The following is a 27448-nucleotide window of genomic DNA, read 5'->3' on the forward strand; positions in this document are numbered from 1 at the left end:
GCAAATGCAATACTTAAGAAGGGAAAACTGGAAAACACAAGTCAAACATATCAGGCCAAAACTGTGTTGGCACCACATACAGATCAGCATCAATGTAGCTGCTTGCTAAGAAATGTGCAGTAAGCAGAAGTATCCTTATTCCAAACTGCACAAACCCATTGGAGAGTTCACTGCAGCTTTCCCATGACACAAACAAGAGGGATATAACTAGGTGTGGCATAACTTCAGGGGTGTGGGCCACATATTTATGAACATAAGCTTTCTAAAGTGTCCAGAACCTCAGTTCACAGATTCCTGCACAATTTAGTCCTGAACTTTACAGAGAGAGGGGGAACAGAATCACTGAGGTCAAAATATGGGCACATCATGCAGTGCACACAACCATGCTGTCTATCTTGAAGTTCATCATGTCTGTCTGCAGGCACCAGCCATCACTTGGCCTGTGACACAGCATATCTACATCTTTAATGCAATGGAATGCCTTGAAGTCCCTTCATAGGAATTTCATGATTATATAAAATTACTCATAGATTTATAATCTTTATCTTCCCTATTTTCAAAAATATTGTAACTTATTAGAAAACGTTAGACAGATTGAAATAAAGTGGCCCCAAAGATACGGTGCTGGGAATGCATAATCCACATCAGTTTAATACATAGCTGCCCCTGTTAACTTTCTCCTGTTTCCTGTCAGACATCCAGACAATAAAAGAATTTATACAGCTGGAAGTATTAGAATAAAAGCCAAAAGCAGTGTAAGGACTTTCTACGGTAAGGCATGCTCTGAAAGAAGTAAGCAACATCTGGGTGGATTTTATGATTTGAAACAAATGCAAATGCATTTCCAAAATTGTACAAAATATATAACAAGGCATTACAAATGGCACGACAGGCACTTTTTCCAGGTCAAAGCAGTGGAGCTCAAGAGATAAGACACCCAAGATGAATCCAAGTTACACAACTTTTAGCTAAAAAATCTTACACCGGGTAACTGGGGCATTATTGCCACAGATTGATGTTTGCATGTTCTGAGTGCTCTCTGAAACAGAACAAATTCCTCCACAGAATGACCAAGTGGTACACTCAGAAAAACACCATTACAGAACCAAGGGAAAGCACTGCTGGCAGTGAGAAATTCATTAAGATGCTGGCTGCTCTCACATGACCTGAGTTACTAATGTACTCACTTGAACATCAGGCACTCACTGAATCATGAAGTAATGCATCTGACAGTGTTTTTCCATTCTTCACACATATAGCTGAGAATGGCTTAGGACAGGTTATTCACAGCAGTGTAACTCAATTAAGATTAATCCAGTAACGATTTCAGCAGCTTTTGGGGAAGCTTTGCTGGTAACTTACCTTGACAGGCCCCCGTTCGAATGTTTGGAATGAAGCCTCGGCGGCAGGGATGCGGCTGGGCAGGACACATTTCACAGGGATGGCCCCACGCTCTCCCGACAGTCGCACAGCACAGGGTTTTTGTGCACACAATTCCACTGAGCTGGCCCTGGCACATCTGGTTGGTTACCAAAGTGAAGCAAGGGCCGGTCCTGTAATCTGTGCCAAAAACAGGAAACCTGATCAGTAGTGTTTCACAATAGAAACACACAACAAAACTCTTGATAAAGCAAAACAACAGCACATTTAGGCAATTATTTTTCACACAAATTGCCCACCAACCCAACAATTTATGTTTGAAGTGTTCTATAGAGGATTTTTTTCTCTCTCTTTAATACAAGTCCACTGAAAACAAACTGTAACTATTTTACCAGGAATGTTACATCTGTAAGTCCCCTTCGCTGCTTCATTTAATCACTCATAATATTCTTCCAAGGGTCTTTTCATCAGTTTCTTTTAGATATTCAGTACATTATTTAAAAGACTACTGATAAAAGAGGTAGGGTATGTTTATTTCCACAAGATGGATGGCTGTTCTCAATGAGGCTCAAGGGAAGCGAATACAGACTACAGGAAGTTTTCTGAGGACAGTTTTCACTGCTATTCAGGCATATGCTGTACCAGATATGTGGGCAAGCTTTGCCTACAGCTGAATGGAGGGCATGTGGAACACATCTGCTTTGATTTGTTTATGGTAGGACAGGCCACAGCCAACGGACAGAATCGAACTAAGATATTAATAAAAAAACATTAGGCTTCATTTTGTTCCATCCTCCAAGGGCAAAAACCAAACAGTGGTAGTGCCAACTCCTGCTGTCTCCTGGACATCCAGGGGACACGTTCCAGTTAATTCTTTGCAAGCAACTCTAAAATGCTTTTTTTGTTATGGTGCACCAGGACAGAGTCCAGCATCCTGTAAGCACAGCCACCAAATTATGAACCTGTTGTTTCTTTGTAATGAAGTAGTTACCAGGTCCTGCAGCCAAGGTCACTAAGTAATCCATATTGCCTCAGAGTCATGTCATTATAAATTCCTCCAATTTTCATGCCACATCCAAACTTTGTTAACAGCAATATGTTTTCACTAAACCATTGTTAAAAAGTGTTAAATAGGGCAGAAATGAGAATGGATGTCTTTCCCATCTGCTCCATCTCCCCACATGAGATTCACCCTGAAGCCTATCATTTAATAAGTCTTCATGCCAACCAGAGATGGTGTGTCCATATGCTGTAATTCTAATTCATCAAGCTATTCTGATTCAATTAATAAAATGGCTTACAGAAATCCTGTAAGGCAAACAATAATGCTATATTGCTGCTGTTATCTTCATCTATTAACATGATGGTATCAGAAAGGATATTGAGTTAGATCGAAGGACTTTGATGAACTCATACTGACACTAAATACCATTTATTCTTCATTAACTATGTATCACTCCAATAAGTGCCATTCTATCTTCTGTCTGTTTAACACACCTATAATCACTCAGAGAACCTCTCTTCCTTTTAAAATACTGGATCAACAGAAATTTTCTTTCAGCCTCTAGAAATTTCTTGTATTTCCAGCTCCATGGTGAATTAACCTGTAAGAACCCACTGGCTATTTTCAGGCTCTCTGGTTAGCTGGACCAGCTGTATAAAAATACTTAAATCCAATTCCTGCTATTTAATTTCAGCCTTGAAGTCTATCAGACTTCAAGTATAAAATTCCTGTCCTATCCCCTTCAAACAGTAGAGTTACATTTACCAAACATTTCTCCCACCCTTCTCTAGCAATTCCCTCAGTCTCATCATGAAACGAGTCAGAATCTCTGCTATTTCTCTCGCCCTTGATAAATTAATTCCTTATCATCATCTTAACTTTCTTTGGCTTGCTATTTCTTATTGTGTCCCCTCATTTCCCATATGAATTTTCCACACTACAGCTTCTATTAAGTTTTTCCCTAAGTTAATACAAATAAATCATGATCAATTATACCTAAGAAATAAAAAAATATTTCCCAGATTGATTTTTCATCCTTGACCAAAATAAGAATAAGGGCTTTACTCTGTGCAAAACTCTCAATATTATAACTCCAAATATTAAAACAAGAGACAACAATTTCTTTAGAAATGCCATAGTTTTGTGTTGGCAGCAGGAAATCTTCCGAGTACCTCCCAGAATGAAATCCCCCATTGTAGATTGTCCCTCTGCCATTTATATATAGATGGGTTAGAAAGGAGTCATTTTGTTCTCCGTCGCAGTGGGAGCACGCGTCAGACAGTAGTGAATAACTCATCTTGTATTTTATGGTAGGATATGAATGGGTCAGCATTTACAATTGTTTGCTTTCAAGCTATAAATGACTTAGCAGCGGCTAATATGTCTTAGAAATATGGTGAACCCAATGAAGTTAACTTCATAATCATGCAAATCTTTCCACAAGGTCTCAGTAACAAGACGTGGGTCGAATATGCACTCAAACCTAGCAAGTCCAGCTCCTATTTGTTATTAATCAAGTCCATAACACTTCATATGTAGAATTACAGACTCAATTTTCACCAAATACTTTGCCTTGATAAATTTTATTTCTGATACTCAGTTTTCTTCCAAATACAGCTTCCCTTCTATTTTCTCAAATACAGTCTCTGACATTTTCACAACTAAAATTTTTTCTTCTCTATTCTTAATGGAAAATTCTAAAAGTCAAAAAATCCATATGAAAAAGATCATTTGAATGTACATGCTGGCCTAAGGCCACAGAGAAATCCACATACCAATTAATTCTTTTTGTACAGAGGACAAATTTAAAAAAAAATTTAAAATTGAAGTGTTTAAAAATGTGAGTTTAAGATTTTTTTACTTATTACAGGATGAATGCCTACAAGAAGAAAATGGGATACTACTAACACTGACATAATGAGAAGAGGATATGAGCTTAAAACCCCAATCCTTATTTTGTAGCATCCAAGTTTCCTTATACACTCATGTCATTTGTGATTATTCAAACTACTTCAATAAGTAAAGCTCAAACACAAGGTACCAGCGACCAGTCAGGAGCTGGAAAGAGAGAAAGAAGGACAATATATCCAGAAAAGCTATTACACAATTTGTATGTGTTGGGTTTTTTTTCCTCAAGGATAACTTCAACTGAAGAATGTTGAGGCTTGTAATGATTTTAGTAAAATGATTTAAGATGTGTGACTGGTAATTCAAATCTTTTGAGTCACTTCTAATGCAGATTTCAGCAGGTGCAAGCAGCCCTCAGTAAGGCAGTAGTCACCATTCTCTAACAATTTTATCTGCTTCTTTACATACTTCTTAGCTATTTTGATAAGGAATAATTCCACAGGGAGCTTCAGACAGCTCAGAAGATGGTAGAAACCACATTAAGTTCATATACTGTCAAGAAGAGCAAGAGGGCAATAGAATGACACTAGTTTATACCACTCAACAATTCAGCTTATTAATTCCAGGAAAGAATCAAGTTGCATTTTGATCTAGAGCTCATTCCTGTTTCTGTCAGAACCATCACATAATTTTAGTTATCTCCTCAAAAGATCCTTCATATTCTTCAAAGCAGCAGAGAGGCTGCTGAAATACATAGTCCTGGCAGGCTTTGATCAAAATCAAGCACATCAATAAGTAATGATAATTGTTCCAAGTAATTCTGGACAGCACCAAAAAGACTGCGAGCATCAGGATAGTGCAAGACTTCTGCACCAGGCACACACATCTTAAACTCCTAGTTCACAATAACTTCTGCTTAGTTATCGCACAATATATTTTGTAATGTAAAAATAAAGTTAAAAATGTTGTGAACAAAAGGAACCCGGATTAAACAATTATGCTAGTGCAAGGAGGCTGGATAAAATGTGGTCCCTTTATCCCCTAGGATTCACTATAAATATCCTAAAAGGAGTCTTGATGTTTCAAATTAACAGCCTGATTTTGCAAACTGATAACCACCTGTTAAGGGAGGTTGACAGACTCCTTCACCTCTCTTAAAATAAATGAAAATTGAATGAGTCCAAAGGTCAAAGCATGAGACTGTAGCAAGCCAGCATTTATTTGATAATGATCAAGATCTCATTACAGAACACAGGAAAATGCCACCTCTTGCCATCACAGAGAAATGGCTAATGATAAAATGAGTGGTGTTTTTCCAGCTCTCCACACACAGCACACACCGTTCACACAGTACCTCGGGCTGCAGCGCTGCCTGAGCAGCAAACCCAGCTCCTCTGGGCTGTTAGCACCTCACAGGGGAGAATTCAGCATGAACCCCCAAACACAGCCAAGGGTGCTGGGCAACTGAAACTCCCCTCGGCAACACAAACCAGCAACTTCCCTTTCTTGAGGACAGGGAGAAAGGGAAAGGGAAAGAAAGGACTATTCCATTATCATACAAATAATGAAAGGTCAGAAAGGGCTCTAAGGCAAGTGAATTACCTTAAAGCTGATCATTAGTACAACTTATTTTCCTGCCTAGCAGCACTTTTGTTTCTGCTGTTTGAAGCCTTGTTTGGGTTTTTTCACCAGCTGGGGATAAAACAGGGACATTGGAAGAGAGACAGCACAGGGCAGAAACACCATCTCGTCTCTGCACAGCAGCTCAGCACTGCCCAGGTGTGACCCACTGCACTTGGCAGCCTGTTCCACTGCTCAGCCACATGTCAGGAAAGGGAGTCACAGTCACTTGTAGCTGAGAATGCTCCTTTGGAACCTGATCCCACACAGCCAAAGAATACACAAACAACTATACTGTCCATGGAAAAATACAGTGTCCATCAATGTACATTTCACCGTACTTCAGTCATTTCACTCTCTTCAGAGAAGGTAGAAAACACTTGAAGATGATGGAGAAAACTATAATGTACCTCATTTCTGAAGGCAGGATGTGCTGTGTCTGAAATGAGAGCTTTCGCAATAAAATTTGAAGAATAAGAGAGTCTTAGCACTGACAGAAGAAAACAGCATGACCAAGCTGACTGTAGCAGTGAGCATCACCATAGTACAGAGGTACAGAGCACAAAAGTTTAGTACTTCAGGCTTAATTTCAAAATCAAAATGATTCTAGGTATTTGCAGACATACTAAAATCTCCTGATTTTAGAGGACAGAGAGAGAAACTAAAGGCTCTAGATACATGACCCTCATAAAAAATTAATGTAAACCTCTGCGTGTCACGGTACAAAGAAAATAGGGAAGAGCAACAAGCTTGTAATTCACCACCTTCACTTGCAAAATTTTCCTGTCAGTCATTTGTAGACTTGAAATTACATTGATCATGAAATTATATTTTGCATACAAGATCTTACAACTTTTAACTTCTGATCAGAAAAGTGAATGACCATGCTCAGGATGACCATGGGATAACTATCATTTACTTCCATTTTTTCTAATAGGGGACAGCCTCACATCTCAATTCACAGACCAAATCAAGACCAGACCCTGACACATTCCCAAGTTAGTTCAATAAACTGACTTCCAACTATTTAAAAACTCAGACACAATAATGCTCTGTCCACAGGTGACACTGAAAGGCCAGTTGATAAATGCATCCAATCACAACACACTTTTCTTTCCACACAGACCATTTTCTTAAATAATTACTCACTGTTAAGCACTCCCTGTCCTCTCCTCCCCCCAGCCAGACACCATTACTCACCCCAGTCAGATCCCAATGTGTCATCATTGGAAAGTACATGGCAAAGATATCAGAGGGTGTTCAGAAGGAAAGAAAACAAAACTCTGTAAATATTTAAAAACTTATTTCCTATGATGTCTGACACTTCTTACCAATGAGGTTTGGTAGGTTTGGACGCGGTATGTGAAGAAATTATCACCATGCCACTTCTGTCTGCTCCCTTCCAGTGCCAGAGATCGTTTCACATATAAGCAAGACCATTTCCCAGCTGCTTCAGTGCACAGCACAGCACTGAGCTCAAATAGCTGAGATTTAACACTGGCTAAGATGTCACTGGAACTAGGGACTCAGAGTGCAACCATTCAGGCACTGTTTCTGGCAGGGATATAAACCTGGCAGCAGAAATGTCTCAAACTACTACAGCTGTGCTGCGGACAGATCACAGCTCCAAGTTGCTTCTCATTATTTTCACAAGAATAAAAAATATCCAAGGAAGCATATCTAACACTGGTACCATAATTCTTTATTCTGTATTAGGCAGGCAAAAAGTTAGTTACTGCCTCATACAACCCAACCCCAGGAATATTACCCTTTAATTCATGAATCTGATGACCCCATTTCTTCATGTCTTCCTCACCTTTGCTTGCTGCAAATTGTTCTCATATATTGACTTGCTGGCACACTTCAGCTTAAATTTATTTTCCATTCCGTAAGCTGCTTCACAAATCCATTTCTGCACAGACGTGTTTAACACATCTATCTAGCAAATATTATCTAGTCTTCCTAGGATACTGGTTAAAGAACAGGACTTTGAAATAACAGCTTATTAATAATATGAGACTAACATTATCACTTACATTTGATGCAAAGAAAATTTCAGGCTGACTATTTTATAAAGTATGTTGGCAATCTATTTTCCAGAACAAATATACAACTATTTTTATGCCATTTTGTTCTTGCAACTGACCCAGTTCTCAAAGTCTGTAGCTGAAAAGTAATAACATTTCAGTAATAAAATAAAAAAATAGTGTTCAAAAATTATTATTACAGAATTGGAGTGATTTGTTGCACACATTTTAATCCAACATGCAGACTAAGCATTTCACCAAAATCAAAGCCTTAGCTCTGTTGTTCCCAATTATGTGCAGCAGCAATCCAAATACAGAAAATTGTTACCACATTTTATTCTTTCCATGATGAAGAAAACAGTAAGCAATGCAGCTAAATGTAGAATAACTTCTCATTTCTGAAGTCAGTTACCTGACAAACTCTAGCCTACCCTGCTTTGCTGTATAAGCTGCAAAGGACCATGTCTTTGTAGATTTTAATTTTTTCAATATCTTTCACAGGCTAACAACAATTAAATAAAATTCTGACTTTACTTTATCTCCCTTTCTGCTAAAACGTAACTAGCTTTGGTGACATATTTATTGTCAAGACCAGATGATTATTAAGGAGAATGGCTTCTACTACAGAACTTTGCAAGTTTCACTTAAAAAGAACAAGTTGACTGAAGTTTATCACTATTTCTTCAAAAGTATTCTCAGGAGTGCCACTTTAGAGAAAGTCTCTTTACATACCACTAAGTATTAACCATTAACTAGCATGGTAAAGACAAAGCTAGTAGATGAGCTCTGGGTATTTTTTTTTCTCTTTGGCTTCAAACTGACTAAGGTAACTAAGACTATCCAAACGTAGTGCAAACTGTTTAAGAAAATTAGACCCAGATGACTTACAGAATATTACACAGAGTGGCATCCAAAGAGAGGGAAAATGCTTTCAGACAATGTAATGTACAATTTAAAGAGGAAGTGCTCACATTTACAAAGGAGATAGAGTGGTACAATACACCAGAATTAACCTTTTCTTTTCTAAAATCTAAATGGCCCTCTGCAGTGCCATGAAACAAAATGTAATTACAGAGCACTGGAATAGAACTCAGTCCAGAACTGAAAGCTGGTTATAAATAAAAAGGGGAGACGGGGGAAGAGAGGGAACTGATTTTCAGTGCTCAGGCTGAAACACAGCAGGAGTAAACATACAGCAGGAATGGAGAGAAGTCGACCTGCTTTCAGTGTAGGAAGGCAGTAAGTGTAATTAGATGGTTTGAGTGTTGCAATGATATGGTAACTTAATGATACATACACAAATAGCTTTTTTGGTCCTAACAGAACCCTGAACTTTTGGCAGCTTTTTAACAAGGTGATTAGAACAATCAATATGTTTTACTCCTGTATAACAGGAATCATCAAACTTGTCTGAAGCAAGCTCCCTCTTTCCCATAATCCAAAAAGACCAGCACTCCTGAGAAATTATAATGGTGGAAACCTTCCACTGAATGCAAGGAAGGGGCAAACAGATTGTATCCTTGTAAAGACTCTTCTCCACATGGCAGACAGCTCCCTGGCCAAATTTCTTCAACCAGACATTCACTCAGGTTTTTGTATTCTCATATATATGTATTTTTGTGATATGATCTTAGTGATGACAGACTTGATATGATGTAAATAATTTATTTTTATTTTACTAGCCTAAAGACTTTGGAATAACTTATACTATTCTTCCTGTGTAAGGCTGTAACACAGAGTTTTATATTTTATACAGCCAGCTAAAAAGACAGGAAAAATATTTGGAAAACAGTGACAACACAGAGTATTTGGTTTTTACAGAAATATTTTAACAATTATTTCACTTCATGGTTGCACAATAACCCACAAAAAATCTCAGCATTAAAAATGTAAGTCAATAGCATACAAGAATTGCTTCAGACACTAATACCTCACCTCTAACTCTATGGTGAAACACATCAACTACCTAATTGAAATAACATGCAACCCTCTGTGTTACAGGATCAGATTCCTTCCTCAATGAAACTGTGGCATCACTCTGTGTATACACCAGTGTAATCATGACCAAAATCTGGATAATTTTGCATAGCCACATATATGGGATTTGTATTAAGACTGTGATCCAAAAATAAACACAGCAATAACATGCACTATTTAACTCGGAATAATCCTGAGGTGTCTCTGTTGAAATGTTACAGAATACATACCATAACTCTGGAATTATCACATGTATTCACTTTCTATTACTAGAAGTAAAAAACCAAGAAGGTAAATTATCCAGTCTTGATTTACCAGTTTTCAAGTAAGCAAGTGTAATTTTATTAAATATATATTATACCCACCAATATGAAGTACATGAGATGCTAATACATGTGCTTCATTACTCATATTATTGTTTAAGGCTTTCTGTCATTCCTGTCTTCATTGACCACTTGGTTGAAGGAGCCTTCTCTTTGCTTAGTACTAATGGGTGGATGTCCCCCAGCATCAGTAAAGGACCACCTCAAGTGACTGAGGACCCTAACATCTTTAATCTAAGATTACAGAAAATATTTATGACAATTGTCAATTAAAGCCTTTGTAAAATCACATCAAAATTCTGATTTTCCCAAGCAGTGAGAGAGTACAGAATAATAGTATCTTAAAATGGGAAGGATGGGGAGGGGAAGGGATATTAATCCACAGACAATTCTCAAACTGAGGGCTGAGCTCTCTTCTTACTTGCATGCAGCAGGAGAGAAGAGCAAAAGGTCTTTACTGACTCCCTGACTCCTGTTAGTGATGTAATGAAGGGCACTTTTTGGTTCTTTAATGTAAGTTAGTAATTAGTTGAGAAGAACTGCAAGTTATTCTAAAAGACTTTTAATTACCATGAATACTCCAGATAATACTGGAAAGGTTTCATACATTTACTGAAAGTGTAAGCAACTCCACATTCTTAGTGTATTGTTTAACACTTTCTAAGTTTTTAATAGCAGCTGTGCTGATGCCTTTGGCCTTTTCTCACTCATCACACTTGCTCTGTATACACTATTTTAGTCTAACAGATATTGCAAATCTATTTTTACCTCAGCACTGGAAACTGGCATCTCTTCTACTTGTTGAAGGGAATGTCAGGTCCTAAGTTTTCATTTGCCTCCACATGTGGGACAAATCATTAAAACTTGGAAACAGTCACCAAGTGTCTTCAACAGGAACATTCAAGATCTAGGACTACAATCCTAGCAGTTTTTTCTTTCCTCTCTGTTAGATAGAACTGCTTGGTTTTGTGGGTGCCCAGGCATGACATCCAGCATGAAGCCCAGGTCCCAGTTACAAGGGAAAGGTTAGACTCACTGACTTTGATGAAAGAACAATCATTCAGTGGGGGAATGCCACTGCCTTTGGCTGCATGAACACTCCCTCACACAGAAAACAGCCAGTGTCTGGGGGGTGTTGGGGAAGAGAGACCCACCCAGCTTCAGAGGCCTCTTGTCAATAGCTGGGCCACAGTGGTTCAACCGAAAGCGAAACACCCCAGTTGTATTTTACTAATTACGTACTTAGAAGGAATAGCATGAGAATCCTGGAAACTGCCGTGTGTACTGAATGGTCCCTTACACTGATCACCATTTTGAATAATTTCTCATTTATTTTAGAAAACAAGGTTTCTCTCACCTTCATGCTGCATAAATCCTATCAAAGCTGATGGGTTTTTTTCCCATGACAATCACTGAAATTTATCTGTGTAAATGCACACAACATCTGGGATTAATGGTTTCAAATAATGAAGGTCCTGAAGTGGCCCAGAGCATACATGAGAGCCAGTAAGAACTAGGTAACTAATTTTTATTTGGGGGATGTGGGAGAAAGGAATCAGGGGTTCAGCAAATAAGCCAGGTGTCTGTGAATAACTAAGTAGTGTACTGAGGGGACAAAAAAGGTCTGCCTGTTCTTTGTAGACTACCACACACTAATGCCCAAAATGGGAGATCCCAGTTGAAGAAGAGGGATGGTTACATATGTACGTATATTCACCCACACTTGCACTTCTTTTATCCTCCTCCATTCAGGGTACAGATTCAAGCCGAAGTTTTGTTACACTCTGACTACACAGAGATGCTCCAAAAGATAAGCAAATACTCAACACAATAGGAATCACTCAGATTTAGGTCAGCAAACTGCAAGCCTCACTAACTCTCAACACAGGAATACTTAACCTTTGCATAACACTGGAGTGCTAGCCTGTCATGCGAGCCGAGGCTCCCTCTCCGTGCTTGCACCGCGGTGCAGCTCCCTGCACAGCCTGGCGGAGCTACGCATCACCGCTAACGCGTCGTGATGGATGAGTAGCGCCAGAATCCAAAACACATGACAATCAGAGAGCCACAGACAACACAAGTCCTTTAAACATATTTTCCATTCTTTAAAATCGTTAACATGCACTGAACTTAAGTGCAGTCTTTATAAATTTAACTGTGTTATTTATTGATAAAATAATAATTTATGTAAATTTTATAAAGCCCTTACAAGCTTTGCTTCTGTTTACAGATAAAAGTATCCGCAGAAACTGCTGCTGATCCAGATGCCTGTCTAATACATAATACTTCACAGCCTTGCAAAATGCTGTGTATTAAAGGTTGGAAACTGCTTTTTGGCCTACTTTCTACACTGACATACTGAAAAGGAGGGAGAGTCTTGTGGTTGAGACACTTGGCTGGGACTGGGATGACCTGGGTTCAGTTTCAGACTCTGCTGCAGACTCCCAGTACATCCTTACACAAGTGACTTAATCTCCCTGTATATTAGCTCCCCACATGGAACGCGGGGCTGCCAATATTTCTGGATGCTGGTGGGGCTTTTTCCTATTTAGACTACACAGGCTTTGGGATGCAGACTTGTGTGTTTTCTGAATGATAAAGGGAGCCTCAAGCTGAGTTCAGGCCTCTTGGCATTACTCTAATAAAATGAGAAAAGATCTTTCATGTAAAGTTTTTTGTGTTATGATTCTTCCAGGTTTTATGTTTGGTTGGGTTTGGGTTTTTTTCTTTTTAGGAGGAGGGATGGATGTGGTGTTTTATGGGGGTTTTTAATGTTCAATTAATTGTCAGTTTCTAGTAAAAGACAAGAGGAATTTGCTCCTGAGATTTTTTTGTACTGGGTGAGTGCAACAGCAGCAGAACACATTCCACGGAGGAACTCATGCACAATCAATTAGGTCGTCTAATTAATTTTCCAACTCAACAGAAGCTATGAACTTTTTTTCTTCCGAAATATATCTATACATATGTGTAAAAGCAACCCAAAAACATTTAAAAAGAGAGGAGAAGGACTGATGATATTCAATTGAAGGGAATGGGCTGCTACATGGGAGCAGTGTCCTCTCACATGGAATTCATATTTCTGTCATGAAGGGAAAAAACATGTATGGGGGGCATAAGAGTATTTTCCCATTGGCAAGGTTGTGTAGTTACCATTAGGGACTGACTTGTTAATCAGTATTTAGAGTAATTTATGATATTAGATTACCCCATAACTAGGGAGAACAAAAACATGTGGAGAGAAAAAAACACATCTTAAAAATAGGTTTGAATCAAATAGGGACAAAAAATATAGATATTTACAGGGGCTTTAACCACATATTACATCAGATGTGTTACAGCATCTAACAACAGGTATCTGTTTCTCTAGTCCTAACACAGACAAAACTTCAATCAGCATCACTGCGTCTGAATAAGGACTCTAGATCAAAGACTGAAAGAAGCAGTGAGAAGGAGAAGAATGGCCAGGCCACTTTTTTGCCTTCTCTCACAGGGTTTTACAGCAGCAAATTTTCAACAGCCATGAATTTTCTCTGCACTTCCTTTCCCATCATTGTGATCACCCACAAGTCCTTATTCCACACTAACATAATGAAGTGTTTGTGGGACCAGAGTTATAATTGTGATGTCTGGATTAAAACAGTGAGTTGTGACATTTCTAAGAGTCCTAAGGGAGATGACAGTGAATTATAGAGAATACACAGACACTTGATAGTCCACAATTATGGGGAAATAAGGCACAGAAGCACAATAAAGAGCTTCAGTTGGGGTTTTACTATGGATGTTTCTATGGAAGCATAGACTAGATTTATAAAAAACTTATAAAAACATCCAAAGTGAAAAAAAAGTGATAAACATTACAGTTTCTCCAACCTGGAACACAAATCAGTCTTCTGTTAGTAACTGTTTCAAACAATGTGGCTGCTAGATCAGATGAACAGACAGGGGAGAGACAGCAGGCTCTGGAAAAGATACATACTGCTTGCAGGTAGGGGAAAGCCAGAGCAAAAAGCCTTCAGGGAACAAGTGCAAAGGAAACAAGGATACAAAGAAGCAAAACAGCAAAAGAGCAGAGGGACGAAAAACAGGAAGGCAGCAAAGACGGGATGGATCAAAGCAAACCTAAGAAATGAGTGGGAGGCACAGAGACAAGGAGAGATAAACAGTGGGAGCCAGCAGACACCATGTGTGAGAAGGGGAGAAAAGGGAAGGGAAGGAAAAGGCTGGCCAGCCCGGGAGCTTCACCAGGAGAGGGAGGTTTGCCAGGACGGGCCAGCCAACGACCTAGGTAAAAATGAGTGCCAGAGAGCCAACCAGGAGAGAGCAGCCAGGCAGCCACAGCCATCCAGGAGAGCAATCCGTGTATGGAGCAGGGGGGCACAATCCCAGCTGCACCCAGGAGCTGGGTGAGCCCAGCAAGCACCAGCATGGCAGGGGAACGGGCAGGAGCAGCACCCAGCCCTGTGCTCCAATAACAGCAGTGAGCAAGAAGCTAAAAGATGCCTGAGAACATCCCAGCGATAGAGTGAACATCTCACTGACACATCTGGCTATGCACTCTGAAATACTATCCAGTAGGATCATTGGGTGGCCAAATATGAATAAACAATGACTACACAAATTGCAGCTATTAACCATCCCTTTTCCCAAAAGGCATTTTCCTCCCATTTGTAGAGCTGATATCCATATTTGTTTTCTACTTTGATACTTTCAAGATGACAAAATACAAATTATGTACCCCGATATCATTTATATAGTTAAATTACATAATCCTAAATCAAGAAAAACAAAAACCAGGCCAGTGATAAATAAGAATACAAGATAAAAAAGGCGTTACAAAGCACATGAAGAGTGGCCTAATCTAGCAGTGATAACATACTGCTTATCTCTTTAATTAGGCAGGTCCTATCTATCCATCTCAAAGAAATAAAATTAACTATACTGAATAAGAAAAACATTGGAAGCTGTTACTAAAGGATTTCTACTAGATAGTAAAAACTTGTGCTATCTTCTGAAATATTTTTTACATTAAAAGAACAATAATTGAGCAACTGAGTGGATTGGAATAAACCATTACAAGGTCTGTATTCCTATCTTCAGAGCTAAAATTTATTTTAAAAAAGAAGAGCAGTAAGGTGTGTGCGTATGTGTGTGTATACATATATATATATATATAAAAATATTTCTGAGAACAAGCTTCATTTCACAGTCAAAACAGACTGTTAAGTGCATCCTGTTCATTTTTTTTTCTCCCAACAAATTTTCCTGGTGTAAATCAGCATCATACAAGGCAAGTACTTAAATTAGTGGGTGATCCTGTCAAGGAATCAGGACTCAAGAGAAAGAACAGAAGTGAAGTAATCCAGGTGGAGGCAGTGTCTCAATATTTACCTTACCTTTCTGGATATAGGACCTGCTCCACACTACCAAAACTCCTGAGTATGTTTTTTTTTCTTTTAACTTCACTAGGCTTTGAATGAAGTATCAAGCCATCAGGAAGCCAGTGATCCACTAAACTCCCATACCTTCGAACCAAAAGAGATTCACAGCTGAGACAGATGATATCCTAGGTATCAAAAGTCAAATTCTGCTTGGGACCAAGTGCAAGAGAGCAGCACATGCCAGGCAGCACCCTGGGGTTCCCACAGCTGGTAAGAGGAGGGAGGGTAGGGAAGCAGGAGGAAGAGGGAGCACCCTTCTACTGCTGGGGAGCAGTGAGGAGTTATGAGGGGACAGCATACAGAGTGCAGCATAATGCAGTTGAAAGGTCCTCTGTGGGAGCTCTGGTATCTGCCTAAACTGCAAGGTTTAGCAATTGCAGTGCCAGTATAAATTTGTACCTAAAAATACGGGAAATATTTTCTTTTAATTTTTAGTAGAATGGGTACATTTAACAATCCAGGTGGTCATCAATACATATGTGATTCTCTTTCAGCAATGTTAATGGAACAACAGACTGTCCTGTGGGGTGTCTAAGTTTCAGCTGCTTGTAAACCAGCACTGTGGGAAAACTTCTAGGTGGCTTTAAAAAAATTCTTGTAAAACAGTAGAAAGCTCATAATTTAAGACACTTCAGTGGAAGAGAAAACTTCCTCCTGATTATCAGAAATATTTTGCACTACATCCAAAAGGCAAGTAGGACTTCCTCCAGGAATAATGTCTTTTATCCACATCATTCTTGTCAGGAAAGTGTCTGAATATCTGCTTTAATAATTAAGTTTCAGGTTTCAACTACACTTGTGATAAATAACATTCAGAGGAGAAAAATGTTTTTAGAGCATCAAATAGTTTAGTCTTATAAAATAAAATAAGCTTGTGGTGGTTAAACTACCCTTACATGAGAACATTTTATTAGTGTGTGAATATAATATAAGCTTAAGTTATAAAGATATTTAGCCCACACGTTTGAAATGAGATAACCACTGGATTGTAACTCTTGCCTGTCAGCATACTGATCTCTTTCTTCCTCCCATTTCATTTAATTAGCAACTTGAAATTGAATCAGCAACTTTTAAACAGCTGATTAAAAGCCCTGTTCACAGAAGTGATCTTGGTTATTTTTCACATGAGCATCAGGCTGCCCCTCTGCAGGGCAGTAATTCTGCTGTGACCTCATTCCACTTTGAAAGAGGTGTGGAGAATCACTGGCACCTTGGGTACTGCATCTGCATCAACATCCCCCACTGCAAACCACACACAGTACTGACTACTGGAATAAAAACAACAAACATAAAAAAAATAAATAAACTAAAAAGACACAAGGACATCACCTCAGCAAAAAAGGGAAGTCCAAAGCTCTTCTACACCTGCACAAATTTGAGCATAACCTAAATCCTACTAAAATGCAAACATCTCCTTTAGATTTAAAAGAGCTACTTATGCTTCATCAGAGGCTACTGGAAGACACATATACAAACTTGTCTAGGTGCTAATCAATGTTCATTAACATACTTGCATTCTAGAAGTGGTTTAGAAATTAAAATATCGCATGAAAGACTCTGTATGTGGCATATAAGCACAAAAAGAAAATAACAGTATATTATAAAACTGAAAGAGGCTGTACTGATTTTCTTTGCTATTTACTCTACTAGAGTATTTCTCACTCGTCATCTTGAAATCCCTAGTTGCTGTTAAATAAATACCACTCCATATAACGGTATTTTCTATCCACTATATCTTCACTAAAACATATTCATATTTGTGGCTCATGCATTTAAGCACTTTTAGTTTTTATCCAGAAGTACTGATTGATATTATTGTGTGGTAGCACAGCACAGATCTAACTGCTTTCTCAATAACCTTATTGAAGTCTGGCTGAGAAGATTTGATCAGGTCTCTCTGACTCCTGATTCAAAGCCCACTTAGGTCTTTGGGCATCCTTTTATTTTATGTGAGTAGATTTTGGATCACTTCAAGAGTGACTGTGAAGTTTCATCCAGGCTTCACCTCTCTGAACAATGTCAAGACTTCTACCTTTAGGTTTAAAGTACTGTCTGAATATAAAACTAATATATAGGCAAAGTGTGTGTGTGTGTGTGTGTGTGAAATGCAGGTACAATCTACCCTCTGGACATAGCAAAACAGGCTGTAGAATAAACACAAACCATTCCCTGCAGGCTTTTGGCAATAGTTTACACTAAGTGGCAAATCATTACTGCTTTAGATATTTCTTGAAATGCCAGTCATCTTGAACTCTTCTGGTATTTCCTGGGATGCAATGGGCAGTTGCCTAGAAATTCTGTATGTGGTATTTGATGCCAAATCACTGTGTAACATCTTATAAGATTCCTTAAATATTTATGAACAAAGAATAAAAGCTATATATGCATATACAAACCCCATCTAACTTGTTTAAATAATGTCAGACACTAAAAAACCCAATTCTCGTATCAAGAATTCCTTCAACAGACAAACATGAAGCAGTCTCTCAGTAGTGGGAGATGTTAAAAGGAGCTCCTGTAAGCTGCACTCCGGACAACTCCCACTGAAGTGTCAAAACTACCCTAAGTCTTCTCAGTAAGTCTCTCCTCTATTATGCTGAATTCAAACGAAGTGTATTTATTCATTTATTCATTCATTTCACTCATTTCAAAGAGTACACCAGGATACCAGTCCTAATATGTTTGGGGGATAGTCGAATCATAGATGCAAAGGCTTGCTGCTGCTGCAGAGTAACAAAGAGAAATTCCTCCCAGCTTGAACTGAAACGGACATCAACAATGCAGGCTGCAGGAAGTTGTTATTTCTACTCAAAATTCTAAACAGCTGTTTTCAAGGCAGATTAAAAGATTTTTCAATGTTTGGATTCAACTCAAGAGCTTTATCTAATGCATACTTTGTATTTGAGTATTTGTTGAATTAGAAATTTAATAGAGCAGCTGAGTATTTTAAAATCTTTTGGAAGATGTGAAAAAGGGATGTGAACTCTAGCACACCCTGTAAAACATAAATTTCTTACCAAAAGAATATGTTATTCATGTGCTCTGTACATTAGGTCAATTATTACTCACTTTCTTTGGAGAACCACCAAGTGCCTCCACCCTTTATAACAGAGCACTGTAATCAACTGTAGTAAGAATAGCAGAATTATTTTAATACACACCAATGGTTCAGGCCTGAGCTCAAGAAGGCTTGAACAGTAAGAGACTAAGAAGGATTTGCCATCATCTTTCCTTTTTAAGAGGGAAATAAATTAATGTTTTCTTGTACACCTCTGTAAATAATTTCAAGTGCACATAAATAGGGAACAATTTTTAAAAAGGAATGCTTTAAATTTGGCCTCCAATTTAAACACTTCTGTTATTTAATGACAAATTCCGTAAACAATCTGATACCAAAACTTCTTCCACAGCACGTCTTTCATTTCCGCTAACCCAATTTAACCTCTCATCTTCCTTGCACTCAGCAGCTGTACAAAGCACTTTTTTTGTACTGACATCAGCAAGTGACTGAAGTGTTAGTGCTAGATTTAAAATGCCTTCTAAAACCACAACATTTTGTATTGAATTTGGAACCAAGTTTGATACAACTTGTACTGTTATTTTAATATAGTATCACCTTTCATTAAACCATATCTTGTTGGGTTCCTGCTGGGACCTGAGAACTGAAATAGCACAAGGTTTAATGCATGGCACTTCATTTTGTCCAGCCTGGCTCAGGCCAAGAGAAGCATTTCAGATTATTTAGATAACCACACAGATTAAATACCCAGCGAGATAGCTTGCTAAGTCATTCATCATTTGCCATTCCTGGCCTGTGCTTGTGTCTAGCCATGTTTTCACTAGAAGAGCCATTCAGATGAATGGAATGCACATCTCCACTGAGTCTCCCCTGCCCAAGCAACAGTCTAAAAACGTCTCAACCTGCCTCCAATATTCTTTTCCCCAGATATGTAAAAACTGGATAGATCCTCTCTGTCATCATCTTCTTGCCTATCTTCCCTTCTCACTTGTATCTCTTGCTTTTGCTTTATAAGCCCTACAACTCTACCAAATTTTAGTGTATTAAAGCATTATCATCTCCTTTCTTCAATCCCTCAAAAAGTTTACCAATCATCCTCTTACTACTCTAACCCCACAACTTAAGAACCAATTAATAGCTGGAATTAGTTCACACCACAGGGTATAATTCAATTTCAGACATAATATATTTTACCTTAAAGGCTATTGGAGCCGAAGTAACTTAACATCAACTCTCCTTTCACAGAGGTGGGTCACTCACCTCTTTTCTCACTGCAGATCTTTTGGCCTTTGAAGCCTGTGGCTTGGAAGTAATTTTTGACCCTGTGGCTTCTTCTGAAGTCTGTATTAATCCAACTGTAAAGCTGCCATACTTGCATTTTACAAACCTCTCCAAGTTACCACCCATACTGTCCCACCAGGACATGGAGATTCTCATAAAGGCTTTCATCATATCCCAGCAGGACAATTATACTTCACTGCTTGCTGGTTTTACTGTTACTTCTTTTAAACATTTCAAGTCCAAGTAGTGTTCTGTCATTGTACTGCTCAACTGAGCTAAGACATCTGGACAATCCAGATGAGAGACCAGTCCAATGGCCCTTGAACAAATAGTTCAAGGTGTGTCTCACTTTAAGAGTCACCTTAATTGCACTTTAAAGAAAGTGCACAGCATGCTTTTTCCACTGTATGTTTATCACTTTTTTCTTGCTGTAGTTTTCTGAAACATAAGCAAACAGGAGCTGTTGAGGTCCTAAAACCTCCCATCACTGAGGTACCCAGCTGCCTCCTAAATCAAGTGAAATTATCAAGTACCTAATAGGTCTCCCCATCTTTTTGTATTAAGTGACAAGCAGGTAACTACAATTAGTGTCAAGTGCAAACAGGAAAACTCTCCTGACAATCTGTCTGTAGTTATTAGTATTACTAGGATTTAAAACCATTCCCTATTCCACACCCCATGAACCACTGCAGTTTTGTCAACTTATTCTTCATTTTTAAACTAAGTGTTCCATTTTTAAAATTTTATTAGGCAAGTACATTAGATGTCAAAGGCATAACATGTGCTTTCATTTCACAGCACTTAAGCAATCACTGCCACAGGAGAAAAAAAAAACACTCTCTGGATAACAGAACACACAAATAAGAAAAAAAACCACAGAAGATCCAGAATAATGAACACTTGGACAATGTTAGCAGTGGACCTTCATTAAATAGCTAATAGGTCTGAATGGTACAGCTAGTGGTGTTACAAATCACAGGCTAACACATATTTTAGCACATTTTCCACAGTCCTGGACAATGTGCTCCAACTGGTTCTGTCTGAGCAGGGGAGTTGACTATGTGATCTAAAGAGGTCCCTTCCACCCTAAGCAATTCTGTAAACTGAAATACAGTTACAAATTACCCTCTCTCCCTGTAAATCTTACAGTTCTATTTTTAAAAGTATGCAAATGCATTGTTTGATAGGCAGGAGTTACCCCACTAACTAGCAGATATGCATTTTGTTGTGCTGCCAGTTTTTGCCACAGATAAACTGATTTTCCAAACCTTGCTGAAAATTCAGCTATCAATGGAGAAATTGTAAGTAATGGGACCAAGATAAAAGGACCTAGAGCAAAAGATGAGGGCTTCATCTTGAGACCAAAGAGTACCATGAAGTCCCTGTGCATACAGAAATAAGGAAAATGGTAAGTCTTGTAAAATATCACTGAACTTATGACCACTGCTGCAATTCCAGCAAAGACATCTCTGGCTTTGTCCCACACTGTATGCAGTGGTGCAGGATGGAAGCATCAGCCATCACCTCCCCAAGGAGGCAACAACTGTGAGCATACAGGTTTCTCCTCAGCTCCTGCTTCCCTATGACTGTCAGCGCCTCCGTGTCAGACGAAAAAGCCCTAGAGGGTCACAGAAGACCATTCATTCCAAGGAGTAAGGAGCAAATGGGGACAGCACTGAACACCTGGCAATCACTGGGTAAACTTTGCAAAAAACATAAACATTGAGGACAGGATCATTATAAAACATGACTGAGATCACTGGTAAGCCAGGCTTACTCGAGTAAATGCTTTTTTAAAATTGAGGCACACACTAAGTTAAACATTCAGGGACAAGTAAAACAGTGCAAAGACCAGTCTTTCAGAATGGGAGATCTATAATCTGAATCACACCACCATGGAAAGAAACGAAGGCTATGGCACAGCAGACTCAGTTCCATTAACCTACCTGTGCTAGTTTAGCTTAGGTAATGCCTGCAACGGATAAACAGTAAATGTGTAAGACCACAATCCAAACTCAGGTGCTTAAAAAGGTTCACATTTCTTAAAATATAAACCCATGTGTATATATGTGTAAACACACATGTATTTTTAATAACTTTCATGCTTTTTTAAAATTAAGTATCCAAAGCCTTTGCACGCCTAGCTACAGGGAAGGGAAATACTGAATCTTGGTTTCTTTATGTAGCAAATTCCACCTTTTTTTTCCAAAAGAAGTTTCTTCTGGATAAAGAGTGCAAAGCCAAGCTCTGTTTTACAGCATAGCAGAATTTGGAGAGTGATATTTCTCTCAGGGCTCCTTTCTTTTCAGACCTTATTTAGGCCTCTTTTCTTCTCCTACAGCATTTCTCTAAAGTGCCAAACTGTACAAGCTATCATAAAAAAAAAAAAAAGTATAAAAACTACTCAGTCATTATTCATGAATCTCTCAAGGGCAACTGGAAGTGAGAATGTGCCTGTCCTTACAGCTGCTCTTAGGTAGTCGTTTCTCACAATTTTTTGCAGCTTTTATGCTGATAGAGGGTAGATCTCTTTCTAAATCTAACAGTTTACTTTAGAAAAGTCTTGTTTTTACAGAGATTTCAACAGCTCTGTTACAGATACGTATAGCAAAAAAACTTACGTGTGTCAAAACAGTTACACTGACCACTTTGAGCACCTCTGTTTAAGATGCATTTTCATTAGCATTTTGCAGCTGACCTACATAAAAGAATTGTTTTACTTGGAAATGCCTTCATCAGTTTATCCTTTTGTTAGGTTAGATCTATGTTTTAAAAGAGGTTTCTTTTCTTGGTTAGAACTGGCCATCTAAAAAGTTTTAGATCACTTGTAAAAACAAAGAAAAAAAGTAAGTCAAACTCAACTGAGGCATCATGCATACTGTTACTTGCTTCTGTGGCAACTCTAACAAAAATTCTCAGCTTACCAGTCCAAGAAGAAAAAAAGCTATGAATGGGTGATTCACAAAGAAAACATTTGTTTTCACTGTAACAAATCAGAGGATTTCAGGTAGCGGTGCTTTCTTATATCAAAATAGATTGCAGCCCAGAGAAGGAGTCATTTTCTCCATTAACAGCTAAATAGGCATTGTTAGGTAAGTTCTCAGCTGCATTTACTCATTCCCTATATTATGTCTGACTCTGGGAGTCACCATTGCAAAGGCACCTTTTCTTTGGAAAGTTGCATGAGAAATCAGTTGTGGCCAGATATTTTATTTTTTACAAGTTTGGGCTGAAATTAGAAAAATGGGCCTGGTAAAATGGTACTAAGAGGGGAACACGAGCCCTAAGATACACATTCTGAAGGCCTCAAATGTAACACCATGCTGCAATGACAACCAATATCAATAAAAGCTGATTCAATCTTTCAGCACACACACAAAAAAAAAAAAAAAAAAAAAAAAAATTACTCTCGTGATACAACACATGAGAGGGATTCTTTCCAGTTCTCCCTGGAACACTGCAGAGCACAGATCTGGCAGTGAAGGCCAGTCAGGGAAGCTACAGCTTTCAACTGTCTGCACTGTGTATATAGAAGTTATAGCTGTATAATCTGCATGTAACATCCCATAATCTCTCTATGTAAGTAACTTTTACAAAGCCTCTGCTGCACTGGCCTCCACCCTTCATTTCTCAAGACACTACAAGGCAGACAGCAAGAACCACATGCAGGCAAAGGCAACACAAGGTCCAGCCTGGCTGCAGTGAGAGCCGAACCCAATTTTTTGCACAGCAAACAGGAACCTGCCAGGAAAGCTGGAGGTAGGAGTCAGGTTCAACAACAAAGCTGTTTGCTGCACCAGAAGAATGATCTAGTGACTCTCCTTTCATTGTCCTACATACAAGAACCAAATCTTACAGATTAGAACAATGCAGCTATTTCATTCAAATGTCTTTGTGATAATTTATACCAAATATAGACTCCACAATTTGTGATTAAATTTGTATGCATCTCCACTGCTACAACTAAAATCAAAACAAAGCAAAGTCCAAACAATACTATACTGCACATCTAAAGGTCAGTGTCCTTAGCAGCCAATCAAGAAAGCATGGAAATATAAAAAGGTCTGCCAAATAGCTGAATGAAAACTTTAGATTTGTTTGACTGAAATCAAAACTCAATTTGGAACAAAATGTCAATGTTCAGCTTCGTGTACAAAAGTTGGAGCCCTCACATCTCACAAGAGACCTAAGCCATATGTACTTAATCATTTATGGATCTTGATTAAGCTTATAAGCATATATCTGAAGAAACATTTTTAAATTGGCTATATGATCTTTTAAGATACACAAAGCATAGAGGAAGCAACACAGGACCAGTTATGGGGTGAACATGCAAGGAACAGAACAATGGATGAAAGCTTTCTTATACATAAGATCCCTAAAAATGCTTTTTGGCAACAAATAACAGACTGAGCTGAGTCCTAAGTTCTGATCCAGAGATCTACTGATTATATTGCTAAGTATTACAAACCACCTAAATCACACACAATCATTCTGTAGAGCGTGACTTCTTGACCATAAAGCTGCAGCTTCAATTTTAAAAATTAAAAAACTCATCCAGTTATCTTAACCTCTTTGTCAGAAAAGATAATCCAATGGAGTTTTTATTCTAAAACTGAAAGACATCAAAGGTGACAACATATACTGAAATTATTTTAAAGTCAGTAAAACATCACTCTGTGACTAAATATATTGCTCTTCAGTCTGAAGCCATTTTTCATAACTTTTCAGGGGGGGGAAATGTGTTCAAGAGTCCTTATTGCAGGCTTTCAAGTTTAGCCATCCTTCAGTTTGCTGCTATAACATTGTACATGCATGCATTCATGTTACAGGGCTGCAGAAACTACATGTCTATGTCAACAGATGTGTTTCTTGGAAGAAAGCAACAGAAATCAAGTTTATTCAAATGTTTGCCAGCTACCATATGCTGCAATACTACTTTAAATGCAACATAAGGCTTTGGGAACATACTTTTACTGCTATCTACACTTTGTTATTTACTTTCCATTTAGACTAAATACCAGAGACGGGGCACACTAAGGGGTGCAGTGTCCTCTTTGTAAAAACATTCTACCCGTTGTAGTATTTAGAAAGAAAAAAAAATATACAGAGCCCTACATTACTCTTGACCACTTTCAGCGGCTGCACTTTCATAGGGAGGCTCCAGGAAAGATATTTTTACATATGGCATTAATTCTGGGAACTTTTAATAATGGCCAAATATAATTAAAAATTATGCAAAAATTCCTGCCATGAAGAGAGCAGTACAGAAACTACTCTGTTTGAAGAAAAAGGAATCATTTGCTCATATTATGAGTCCATAAAAAAACAAAACACACGTGGTACATTTTTAATATTTGAACTACATCAGGCCCAATTCTGCTCCTATGTGAAGCGAGTGGCAAAACTCCAGAATGCAGCAGGATTGAGCCCCTGATGTTGTCACAAGCATTCAAATAAACAAACAGGTCTGTAACACATTCTAAGCTTCCACTATGCTCCTCTAAATGAATCCAGACAGAAAAAGAAAAGCACATTTCATTGCATTTCTGCAATACAAGGAGAACAACAATGTACAATCTTCTATTATATAGAACTCGCCCTCTTAAAGTATTATCACCCAAATGTCTAAAGACAAACTGTTTCAAAGAGTCAAGAAAACCTTTGTGTACAAATCTGAAGACAGCTCTACCAAATCTGGTTTTTGATCTTCCTGAGCTCCTAACATCAATTTTTCTCTGGACTTTCATAAAGTGCAAGATACAGGGATGTTTTCACATGACCCAAACGTGGGCATCTCCCACAGCCAGCTAAATCCCCTAGGCTCTTTTACAGACAATAGAAAGAGCTGTCAGTGTTCTGAGTCATCCTCAGGGGAACATAAACTAAGTCTCTGCTCTCAGTCTCTTTAGCAACTCTAAAAGAAACTGAAGAATCTGTAACTCACTCAAGTTATTCAGCATTAACAGTAAAATGGCATAAGGATGCATCCAGTTTTTAACCAGTGGGAGAAGTTTTTCTTTGTCCACATCTTCATTTTCTGCTATCTGTGACTTCATTAATAATATGATTACTGATAAATTAAAAGCTGAGTGCATCTTTCAGATCTTAACTAACTCTGAAAGCTTGGGCCAAAATCCAGCAAGGCCCTTAAGCACTTGCATAATTCTAAGCATATTGACATCTTGGGTTTGAACTTAAAGGCATGTCAAAGCTCCTCACTGGACCACAGCCAGAGAACTCAGCACCTTCCTAAAAGAAGTCCCTGAAGTTCAATTCTTAACTGAGGCAATATCTGTGAAATATTTTCCTTCTTGGGCTATGTATTTTTAATGTGTCTTAAATGGCTGTAGGAAGCATTCCCAACACCACTACACTTTTACTGTTCAGTTTATGTCAAGTCCACCTTTCTGAACACTATTCCACAGAAAAGCCAGGTCTGTTGTTTTATGACACAGCTGCATATACTTGACAGTACATCCAGGCAGCTTCTCCTGCTCTGGACAGGAGCCAACCACCACACACAACAGCTCAGGAGTTAATGACACATGTGCACCGTGATGAAGTTATTGATCCAGCTCTGGTGAAGCCTGTCTCACCAGTGACATGGCATATACTCGCAGGACATGAAGAGGAACTCCACTGATAAAAGTGAATCTCAAAATTCCTTATGCTCATGTTTACTGTGTTTTACACTAAGATTAACACTTCTAAGACACACAAAAAAGTGATTTGTGTGCCAAAACGGCCCAAGGCCAGCTGCTACCCTCTCAAAGAATGACTGAATAAATACATAGAAATACTCATGCCACAAATTTGATGGTGTTTGTTACACTTTGAAAGCAGTGGGTCTTTCACCAGGTAAAAGCCCTTGACCTACACAGAAGTCTTGCAGATCTTCATCAGCAATCACATGGTCAACACTTGCTGAGGTAATGTATGGAAAAACTATTTAAAACAGTAGACACTGTTTTAGAACAGAACTACACAACTTGTCTCCATAGCTAAGAAACTGGATTTAATTTTTTTCCAACCACCTGCAACATTTTAAATGTTTTCCCTATCGGATTATTAGAATAACCCCACGTGTTTGGTTGCCTCGACATTGTTTTATTCAAGTCAGTTCTAAGTTATGACATATGCAGCAAAGGCTGAAATATTCTTTGGTGTGTGACATATGTGCCACAAACACTCTTTAACTGTTACTGTTAGTTGATGCTTGTAGAGAAAAGCACTGGGTGATACACAGCAGTAAATTACTTCCATAACTGTTAGTTTGTGGGATGGCAGAACCTAGAAGTCAAATCACAGCCAAACAGATGGAGAATGTGTATGCCACAAAACTGTATCACTTCACATTACGTTTATATCCAGAAATGGTGTTTTCAAAACAATCTGCTTCTCCCGCCTCTGCCAGAAATGGCATAGTTTAAGACACCATTTCTCTTGAGTATCTTCCTTCCCTGCACAACCCCCCCAGCTCTATGCAGAGATGCTTCGGTTTTGTTGTTTGGTTTCCTCCCCTCTTT

General features: G+C 38.5%; 1 protein-coding gene across 6 annotated transcripts in view; it reads right to left on the reverse strand.

Moving 5' to 3' along the window:
• The window catches only part of FBN1 (fibrillin 1), a 144166-nt gene that overhangs the window by 91910 nt on the left and 24808 nt on the right, over positions 1-27448 (reverse strand). For all 6 annotated transcript variants that reach the window (XM_064389429.1, XM_064389431.1, XM_064389432.1 and 3 more), the window contains one exon: positions 1363-1560. In XM_064389429.1, the coding sequence (XP_064245499.1) occupies positions 1363-1560 (198 nt within the window). The remainder of the gene's footprint in view (positions 1-1362; positions 1561-27448) is intronic.

The sequence above is a fragment of the Passer domesticus genome, chromosome 14 (genome assembly GCF_036417665.1).
Source record: "Passer domesticus isolate bPasDom1 chromosome 14, bPasDom1.hap1, whole genome shotgun sequence".
Lineage (NCBI taxonomy): Eukaryota > Metazoa > Chordata > Aves > Passeriformes > Passeridae > Passer > Passer domesticus.